Consider the following 10,712-nt stretch of genomic DNA (forward strand, 5'->3'; position numbering starts at 1 on the left):
ACCAAAAAAAAAAAAAAAAAAAAAAAAAGAAAGAAAGAAAAAGAAAGAAAGAAAAGAAAAGAGAAAAAAAAAGAAAAGGAAGTCATCTGGTGCCTTAAGTATTTCACAGGTTGTTGGGGAAGGTGGGAGACCGTTATGGTCTGCAGATGTCAACATGGTCACTCTTCCTTGTGTACCTCTGCCTGTGTTCCTGGAAGGTCAACACCTTCTCCTAGATCTATCTCCAGGTCAAGCTTTTTGTGAACTGCTCAGTCAGCCCTGGCTCAGAGGCTTGCAGTCAGTTACTCAGCTCTGTGTGCCCTGAGAGCCATTTTCAGGTACATCCCTGTCATTCTCTGTGGACTCCTCATGCTATCACATTCAGCAGCGCCCATAGCCTGAGTCAGAGTCAGAAAACCCATATTTTTATCCAGCCCTTGCAGTTTTGAAAACTGAAATCTCTTGATAATTTCAACTAGTCATAACTCGGAACCATACTGACCATGGGAAGTCCTTGTCAACCAGCACAGATCAAAATGTCACTCCTTGACTCTCAAAGCACCTTTAGAAACAAGGCAGAAGAACATGGTTTACCAAAAAAAAATTTTTAATCAGGTCAGTTTAAATCATCACCTCGTTTTTTGGCTTATGAATGTATTCTAATCTTTTTCAGCTCAGTTCTTATGAGTTATTTTGAAATTATCTGTGTTTTAAGTCTCACAAAAGATATTTTATCAGAAAAAAAAAATGAAATCTAACCTAATTAACACAAGCAAATGATCAAGCCACATAGTAATTGTGTGCAGGTGCTGATAAAGCTTTTCTACAGATTTTGGGAAATTTAAAGCTGATTGGAAAAGCGCCAGAGACCAACTGGTCTGTGAGTCTCCGGTTAAGACAGGTGAGCTGGAGACCTGCGAAAGTCGAATGCCTGCTAGGACAGCAATGGAGCCAGCACCAGTCCTAGGCCACCTGTCCAGGCAGGATACCATCCTTTGCCCAGGTTGCCACCACATCCCTAGCGTGTTTCTGTCTTTTCCTACCACACAGGCTCTGACCAGGAAAGACGAGTGTTCCAAAAGGCTTTGGGGAAACTTAAACCCAATGCGTCATTTGGCGCAACGTCTTCAATGGGTTTGGAAGCAGAGGAACGGGAGTCCAGCATCATCGGGAAGTTCAAGGTCACTGGCATGCTGGCAGTGGGCAAAGAAGTCAACCTGGTCCTACTGCTCAAAAACCTGAGCAGCGATACGAAGACAGTGACAGTGAACATGACAGCCTGGACCATCGTCTACAATGGCACACTTGTACACGAAGTGTGGAAGGACTCTGCCACCATGTCGCTGGACCCTGAGGAAGGTAATGCATCCTGCAGTTGGAGGGGATCCACGAATCCGAGGTAGCCAATGGCCTTCTGGGGCTGCAGGGTGTCTGCTGGGCTCCAGGTTAGTTGGCTAAGAATGGAGTAGCGAGCAGCCCCTGTGGTTAAGCCATGTATTATGCTTTGGAAGTTGCTGTCTCTATGAACAGAGTGATGCCAACCAAAATCCTTTTACGCCCCAAGGGAGGAAGGAGGGAGGCTTTGGCAGTTCCTAGCTATGGACAATATCCCTTACAATTATACACCACCTCACACAGTTTGACCTTCTAAAAAAAGGCAGATTTTCAGTATCCATCTTATAGAGGCAGAAAGTGAGGCTGGGCGAGATCTGTGACTTGCTTCAGAGATAAAGTCTCATAGATAGTAGCGGTAGTGCTGGGTCTTGGTCCTGTGTTTCCTGATACTGAGTCCAGAGCCACCCCCTGTTTTCTATGTTGTTTTGCTGTTACTCACCTCACCCCCACCCCCACCCCCACAACAAATCGCTTTTCTAGTTTGACCTCGGGAGGGTGGCAATGACCACAGGGCCCTAAACCTTGGCCCAGGGCTCTCCCATGGCTGCCACGGGGTGAGTGGACCTTCTGGAATCCTGACAACAGTGACAGGTTTTCTTAGAAGTCTGATCATTTGGGAGGATGTGACTCCTTGCCCTTGGGTAGCAGGGATGGGAAGGGAACAAGGTGGAGCAGATAAAGGTTGTGCTGTGGAAGGATTAGAATGCAGGTGTGCCCACATTGGTAAAATCCTTCAAGCTGTTGTGAAAAGTTTGGACTTACAAACCAGATTAGCAGGGTGGGGTGGTTATTTGCTTCATGTAAGGACCTAATAGAAACTGATTAATTATACTGCCCATCTTGAAAGAATTCTGTCTCCAGAGAAACAGAGGTGTCACACCTGTCAGAAGGCAGCATCCCCTAGCAATCTGTCTTCTGGCAGAATTTTAGCAGAAACCTTTTCAATATCAGAAGGAACTGCCTGGCTGTTATTGACCTTAGAAACTCAAAGAAAGGGCTTTTTTAATTTGTTTGTTTTTGTTTGTTTGTTTTTGTTTGTTTGTTTTGTTTTTATACAGGGTCTTGCTCTATCTCCCAGGCTGACGTGATCATAGCTCACTGCAGCCTCAAACTCTGGGTTCAAGCAATCCTTCTGCCTCAACCTCCCAAGTAGCTGTAGTCCCAAGTAGCTAGGACTATAGGCATGCCATTATGCCCAGCTAACTTTTAAAGCTTTTTGTAGAGATAGGGTCTCACTGTGTTGCCCAGGCTGGTCTCAAACTCCTGGCCTCAAGCAATTTTCCCACCTTGGCTTTCCAAAGTGCTGGGATTACAGACATGAGCCACAACGCCTGGCCAAAAGAGCTAATTTTGGAAGTCAAAAAAAAAAAAAAAATTCACAGGATGGAAATGGTTTAAAAAAATCCTTTTGCAGAATGGAATGGAAAAGAGAGAGAAGGCAGGTATAGTGGTCTTAGAGTCTGGTCATCTGCCAAGTAGTTGCTGGGTGACCTTGGTTAAGTCTCCCTCCTTTTCTGAACCTCGGCAGTCACTGATGGTGAGGGTTGGACCAGCTGATGCAAGGGCTGTCCTCTCCACATTTGGGGCAGGGATGGCAAATTCCTCCAGTACTAAAAGCAGAGGCAACTTCCTCCTTACAGTCTTACCTACAAGAGTGTGTAACACTGTGGGTGCTGGGGCACCCCCAGGCCACCCAGCATGAAAGCCTGAGGGAAGGGAGCACCTAAGCCCGTCAGAGTAGGAAGAGGGCCTCACAGCCCACAGGGTCAGAAGAGAGGACTTAAAGCATGGGGAAGGAGCCAGATGCATGGAGAGAAGCCAGGGGAGGCATTTCCATCTGGGGGAATCATGTGAGTCAAAATATGGGGGCAAAAAGGTGCCTGTTTTGTCTGCAGAACAAGAAGTGTGGAAGGTTCTTTTAAGGGACAGGTGATTCAGGGCCAGGTTGAGGGGTCTGAACTTTATCTAAGGCAACGAGGAGTCACGGAGAAATTTTGAAGTGATATATGACACGGAAGAACAGTGATTTAGAAAAAAACAAAACAAAACAAAAAACAGCTTTCTAAAGCTTTGTCTGGCTGGTGTGTGGATGATTTAGAAGCAGGAGAGAGCACGAGGAATGAAAGGGATGCTGTGACAGTAGAACCCCAGGTTATTAGATGATGGGGAGGATCCTAAGTGTTTGTTTAGCCAATACCCTGGCTTTCCTTCCTACCTATTATTGTGTTACTGTCATGATTGCTACTGTTGTTGGCAATCAGGTGGCATTTGTGTTCTTCCACTGCCCCTCAGAAGGACATTTGTGGCTGGGTGCAGTGCACATGTCTGTAATCCCAACACTTTGGGAGGCCAAGGCAGGAGGATCAGTTGAGCCCAGGAGTTTGAGACCAGCCTGGACAACATAGGAAGACCCCATCTCTACAAATAATTTAAAAAATAAAAAAAGGACACTTGCCCTCCAACATTTTGGGTGGGGAGGAAGCTGCAGTATCTTTAGCCCCTATGAGCCCATCCTCCTGGGAATCTGCCCAGCCAGACAGAGTCTTGGGGCCTCCTTGGCCCCTGCTCTGGAGCCCACTCTGACCAGGGGAGGCTTCCCACAGGACCTGGCCCAAGGAGGGCTCAGTCAAGCCCGGGGCTGCAGCTCCTCCCGCCAGCTCACCCTGCCTTGGCTTGGCGTCAGTTCTGAGGAAGGTTCAGAAGCCATCCCCACTCCTCCTCACTCGGATCCCCGACTTCTCCTTCCAGAGGCAGAGCATCCTGTAAAGATCTCGTACGCTCAGTATGAAAAGTACCTGAAGTCCGACAACATGATCCGGATCACAGCCGTGTGCAAGGTCCCAGATGAACCTGGGGTGGTAGTGGAGCGGGACATCATCCTGGACAACCCCACCTTGACCCTGGAGGTAACGGGGTGGGAAGGGGTTCTGCCCCCAGCCAGCCCAGCTCCCAGGAGCCCCACCCTCCCTGAGAGCCACAGTTCTCCCAGACTGCAAAGGAGAGTTTTTCTTGCTGGGAGGGGCAGAGAACTGGGCCCGGCTTGGGTCCAGCCTCTGCCAAATAGCCAAGAGCTCCCACTCAGGCCCGTGTTCCTGCTCCCTGTCTGGTGGGATAAACGCGTGCATTTGCCTGGCTGCTTCTCGGATTCTAGTTCAGAACCACTGGGGGCATCAGCTGAGGAGGGGTCTGGAGGGACTCTTTTCAGTTCATTCCCCTCTCACTCAGCTGCTGAGCATCTGCTGTGTTCTGGGCCACGCCAGGCTTGGGAATCACAGAGAGGCACGGGTGTGGGTCCCGCACACAGCCAGCTGATGTGTCAGGGCCACAGCCCAGCCCCCTGTCAGAAACAGGCCTGAGCTACAGCATCTCTCCACTGTCTAGACCCTGGAGTTACAGAATCATGGACTCTTAGGAGCCGAGTCACATGCTCCACTCTCACTTCACACGAGTAAACCAAGGCCCAGAGAGAAGGGAACAGCTGGCTACCGCCAGAGTCAAGGCTAGGCCTCAGGCCCTGGGACTCCCCAGCCCATGCCCCTCCAAGGTGTCCTGATACATCACCAGCCAGCAACAGCATCTTCAAAGTGGCTGAGAACAAAGACCCCTCTTTCTTTCTCTGCTCACAGGGCTTCCTTTTGTTTGCAGCGTTCACCCCCAAGCTCCTTCTCAGGAGCCCAGGAAGGTGGGGCTTGCAGGTCTGTGGGAGGCCCCTCGTGCCACTCTGTCTCTTCCTCAGCACCGGCAGGAGCATCTGTGCTGGCTCCAAGCCTGTCCCTCACCCTGTAGCTCCTGTGCTTGATCCCCCTAGCCCTAGGTGGAGGGTGCTGGAGCCAGGCAGTATAGGTCTGAAGGGTAAAAGGCTGGACAAGGACAGGCAGACAAACGGACAGAGAACACGAGGGTTTCCCTTGGGGTCCAACCAAGAGCCTCATGTGCCAGGCCCTGCCCTCTCTCATCTGCTGTGCCCACCATCTGCCCCCCCACCCCCCCTCCCCCATCTAGCTAGAAATTGCCGTTCTCTGTACAATCACAGTGCCACAGGTTTCCCAAGCCCCAGAAACCAGGAGGAGCCAGATAATCATGGCTGCCCTGGCCCATCCCTCCTTAAGCTATAAGCTGGCCGCAGGGGTTCCTGACCTCAGAGAGGGCAGGGGGATCTAGGGTGCTGGCTTTGATGCGGGGCCTGGTTCTCCCACACAGTTGGCCTGCAATTGCACCCTTTTACTGTCCTGGTTACTTTGGACTGTGCTTCAGGATGGGGGAGTTCGTCCCCTACATTAGGGGCTACAGAGCCAGTGACTGGGCAGCCAGTCTGGGGGCTGAGAGGGGCAGTCGTTCAGGCCCTGGGCCATGCAACCAAATGGATCTGGCATTGTATTTAAACCCCTCCATTGATCAGTGGTGACACTGAGCAAGTCCCTTAATCTGAGTCTCAGTTGCTCCAACTCTGTCATTGGGACAATCAATTACTTCCTTCGCAGAGTGTCATTTCCTCAGGGAAGACTTTCCTGAGCTCCAAAATTAGACTTGGTCTCAGTTATACACCCTCGGAACCTTCTGTCCTTTACCTTCAAGGCATTTGTCCCAGCTGGAATATTATCTGTCTTTGTGCAATTATTTGGTTGTGAACCCCTCCCCAACCGTAAACTCCACAAGGGCAGGCGTTACCTCTGTTCTGAGTTCATCACTGTCTCCCTTGGCACAATGTCTTAGTGGAGAGCCACTGTTTGTAAAAGAGAAATAGCCCCTTCCTCGGGGCAGGACTGGAACAGAGCCCCTTGGCTCTGGACTTGCATTCTTCCCCGCACAGGCGAGAGGTTTCATTGCCAGTCCAGGCTTGTGCCCTGCGTGTGACAGCCTCTCCTGCTTCACAAGACACTTCTGAGAAACACTCCCTATCTCTCTAGACATGGTGGACAGCAGAGTGCCCATTCCAACTCCTGAGTCCAGAAAATGATACTGGGTGGCTGCCAGTCCAGTTATGAAAACATTCTGTACTAAAGTGATCAGTGTTTAAAAGTTGAAGTTAGTTTTTGGCCAGGCACGGTGGCTCACTCCTGTAATCCCAGCACTTTGGGAAGCCGAGGCGGGTGGATCATCTGAGATCAGGAATTCGAGACCAGCCTGGCCAACATGGTGAAACACTATCTCTACTAAAACTACAAAAATTAGCCAGGCATGGTGGCAGGCACCGGTAATCCCAGCTAGTTGGGAGGCCGAAGCAGGAGAATTGCTTGAACCTGAGAGGCAGAGGTTGCAGTGAGCTGAGACTGCACCATTGCACTCCAGCCTGGGTGACAGAGAGAGACTTAGACAAAAAAAAAAAAAAGTGTTTTTCCCCAGTATATTCCCCATTATATTCCCTTATCCAATATCCTCAAACCTTCTTCCAGCGTTATCTTTTATTCAACACTTTTGCTATATATCTTCCAGATTTCCATGGCAAGTCTACTTATCTTTAAAGATACTACAATACCTTTAGAAAGGAAATCAGAATATATACGGGCTAGAAATGTGCCATCACTAACTCTTTTTAAAAGTTTAATCTTTTTAAATGACCCCTGATCTTCCTTCTTCGAGACACATTCTTTCCTCCACCTAAGCCTTCAGAAAATCAAGACATTCTTGTCTCTATTGAATGGATCAGTGCATAGCTCACTCAGAGCAGAGCACGGATTTTTAAACTGGAGAAGGTGATTTGTACGAAAAGATAATAATTTGGGTAAAACCCCATTATCTAACCTGGTACTGGCTGGCAATTAGCATTGAGGACCTTAGACCATGAAACCAGGCCAAAAACAATCTGAACATTGTTTCCAAAGGGTGATGTCCTCCCAATTGACTCATCATCTGTGACTATCAAACTGAGGTTTTTGGTGGCTTTTATCCTCTCCTCTGGGTACATTTACAGATTTGGGTCAATAGGAGAGAGTGGTAAGCAGCATTAAAAAAAGAAAAAAATGCACGGAAATCTCAAATTAAATATCAACATGAAAAAATGTAGCAACATCTGTATAGCTTTGTTATAACCCAATAGCATAAAATTATGCTGCACTCTTCAAATTATGTCATACATTTAAATGAGTTTCATGGAAGAGATGATAATATAGACCATGGTGTCTAAAATGCTTCAATTATTCACAAATTACTGGGAGGTATTGCAGACCTATCAGAAGGAGCAAAGACTTTAGATCCAGCTGGGCTCTGCTGTTTCTAGTGTGTGAATTTTTCAGGTTATTGAATCAGCCTGAATCTCAGCTCTGTCACTGTAAAATGGTTGCTCTGAGGATTAGTGACAAGAAAAACAAAACCCAACCACCACCACCAAAAAAACAAAAACCCCCTAGCAACCTTCAGTCATTCTCAAAAGAAGAAGAAATCCCATAGCCATACAATTTCCATTTCCATTTCCAAAATGCTTTCTTCCCCATCCTTGATCTCATTTGGCCCCTTCTGGGAGGGGAGAAATGATTGTCCTTCTTTATCAGATGAGGAAGTTGAGGCCCAAAGAGATGACTTGTCTGCTCAGAATGAATGATGGCTGTTTCTTAGCAGAAACACAACAGCTTTCATCTTTTGGTCTGAATAAATAGTCCAAATTGCTTTTCTGACCCCAAACCCAGCTTCACCTGTTCTGATCCCTGAGCAAGGACAGTGTCGTACTAGAGCGCCGCTCAGACTATAAATAGTGCACAGGGAACCTCTGGGCTCTAGAAGTTTACAAGGACATTGGTAGACTGGAGTGTCAGCAGAGGAGAGTAGCCTGGGTTGAGCTGGGGGAACCCAAGCCCTGGAAAAGAGTTTAAGGAGCCACAGTGTGAGCCGGGGTATGAGCAGCTGCAGGGCCTGGGGCTGCCCTTTTCAACACCTGTGGGGCCTCCCAGGGAGGGAGGTTCAAGCTTTAAGGGAAGAAACAGGACCCATAAGCAGGAAAGCCAAGGAAAGTAATATTAAATCCAGCATGTGGCTGGGCACGGTGACTCACATCTGTAATCCCAGTGCTTTGGGAGGCCAAGGCAGCAGGATCACTTGAGGCCAGGAGTTTGAGGCCAGCCTGGGCAACATAGCAAGACCCTGTCCCTGAAAAAAATAAATTCAGCATGAAAAATGTCCTTACCCTCACAGAGCCCACAGTGGAGTTGGGCTGTCCTGGGAAGCAGGGGCTGAACTGGAGTCAGGACAGGGAAGCCACAGTGCTATTGGCTGCTGCAGAGGGCCCCTTCCTCCTCAAAGCTGAGGTTCTCATCCACAGCATGGGATAATGTCCTAGGACCATCCTGTGTACTGGGGGGCAGGGGGCATCAGACAGAATATGCCTGGCACCTAGAAGGGCTAAATGGTTTCCCCTTCCTTCATCCTCAGTGACATCACTCCCTTTACTCAGTCACCCTGCCCAGCCCTCACCAAGGTGCAGGCAGGGGCTGAGCAGCTGGAGTCCTGACTCGGCAGTCCCTCTCCTCTGTAGGTGCTGAATGAGGCTCGTGTGCGGAAGCCTGTGAACGTGCAGATGCTCTTCTCCAATCCACTGGATGAGCCAGTGAGGGACTGTGTGCTGATGGTGGAGGGAAGCGGCCTGCTGTTGGGTAACCTGAAGATCGAGTGAGTCCTGGGCCTGAGTGGCCGGTGCGGGAGGGTGGGAGGGGGCGGGGGGTACCCTCCAGATCCTCTGGGTGGGACAGACAGAGCTCCCTCTGACCTTAGGTTCTTTACTCTTTTGGGGGCTGTGGAACTCTAGAATCTGCGTTTGCATTTGGTTTGGGGGTTCACCAAACTTGAACTCCTGAGAAGTCCAGGTCATCAGAGCTAAGAGCTGGTCTTCAGGGCTTAGAATATTTGGGAGATCATGGGACCCCGCCCCCTCCCGCTTCCTCTGCTGAAGTGTCCCGGGGCTGGAGGGGCCCCGTAACCCGGAGGACAGCTAGAGGGAGCAAAAGAAGCAGTGGCCTTGCCCAGCCTCCATCAGAACAGGACAGGAGGTTGCAGAAGGCCCGTCCAGCCCAAGGTCTGTGTGTCTCATATCAACACTGATCCATGCACTCCCCATCAGTGTGCCGACCCTACGTCCCAAGGAGCGGTCCCGGGTCCGTTTTGAGATCCTGCCCACCCGGAGTGGCACCAAGCAACTGCTCGCCGACTTCTCCTGCAACAAGTTCCATGCAATCAAGGCCATGCTGTCCATCGACGTAGTCGAATGAAGGGCGCTGGTGGCCTCCTGTACAAACTTGGATAACACGGAGCAGGGAGAGCTCACCATGGAATGAACTCCCTGCCCATGCTGTCCAGCCTGGGAAACCCTCTCGTCTCCCAAGGCTGCCAGACATGGACCTCCAGGCTCCAGCACATCCCCTTCCCCTCTCCCCCAGGTTGGGGCTGGGTCCACCCTGTCCCATGACTTGATTACTTTTGCACATTCCCTGGCCACTTCTCCCCAGGGCTGCCTGCTCTGTGGGCCCCACAGCCCTGCTCATCCCTCACGCCCTTCAATGCTGCAGGATGGACTGGCCCCCGACCCAGGGACTCTCCAAATGGGACACAGGAGAAAAGCTGGTCTAGATTGTTTGCTGATCCCCAACCTGCACGGGGCATTCCTGCTCCTCTCTCAGGCCACCACAGAGGGCAGGGGATGGTTAGCCAGCTGCCCCAGCACCCACACCCTAACTCAAAATAAATGTTAAATAAGTGCGATCACATAGCAGCGACTCTACCTGACTGCTGTTGCACCAGAGGTGGTGAAGGAGAGAGGAGGCTGTGGCTGTGACCTTCTGGAGCAGGGAATAAACTTGAGGAAGCCACGTTCTCTGTGTTTCAATGTCCAAAGGGAGTGGGCTTGATCTACAAGGCTGTAGGTGCAAAAATAGGGAAACATTTCAATCCAGTTTAGGAAAACTTTCTAACAGGATGTCCAAAAATAGATGAGGCTGCCTTGGGAGGTAGCCCCTGGTCACAGAACGCTTCAAACATTCTCTGTGTGGCCGGACAAACTTTTCAGGCCTCTCTACATGCATCAGAGTGAGAGGGGACTTCACAGTTTTTGCTGGAACCCTCTGGCAGAGCTGGTTCCGGGGGTGGCCCAGACTCTGCTCACACGGGGCTCCACACTCCTCTTGCAGCCAGGAGCAAACGCGTGCTTCTGCCAGCCACAACGCTGTTAACTCAACCTGAACCTTCTCTGCCTTTATACACACTCTGATGGTTCCTCAGCCTTTGTCCCTTAAAATAACCTCAAGCAGATCCCATTAGCTTTTCTGTCGCTTGTGCTGACTAACACCATTTTGACAACTCTGCCTCATTTTCTGAACTCAGGAGACCAGCAGAATCTAAATAGAAACCTCAACCTC

General features: G+C 50.0%; 1 protein-coding gene across 1 annotated transcript in view; it reads left to right on the forward strand.

The window, feature by feature from the left end:
- TGM3 (transglutaminase 3) overlaps window positions 1–10,064 on the forward strand; it is a 45,956-nt gene extending 35,892 nt beyond the window's left edge. Inside the window, exons 10-13 of the mRNA XM_025399236.1 lie at window positions 1,030–1,338; window positions 4,123–4,280; window positions 8,840–8,973; window positions 9,422–10,064. Coding sequence (XP_025255021.1) covers window positions 1,030–1,338; window positions 4,123–4,280; window positions 8,840–8,973; window positions 9,422–9,569 — 749 coding nt within the window. The 3' untranslated portion in view covers window positions 9,570–10,064. The remainder of the gene's footprint in view (window positions 1–1,029; window positions 1,339–4,122; window positions 4,281–8,839; window positions 8,974–9,421) is intronic.
- Window positions 10,065–10,712: the final 648 nt, after the last annotated feature.

The sequence above is a fragment of the Theropithecus gelada genome, chromosome 10 (genome assembly GCF_003255815.1).
Source record: "Theropithecus gelada isolate Dixy chromosome 10, Tgel_1.0, whole genome shotgun sequence".
NCBI classification, from domain to species: Eukaryota; Metazoa; Chordata; class Mammalia; order Primates; family Cercopithecidae; genus Theropithecus; species Theropithecus gelada.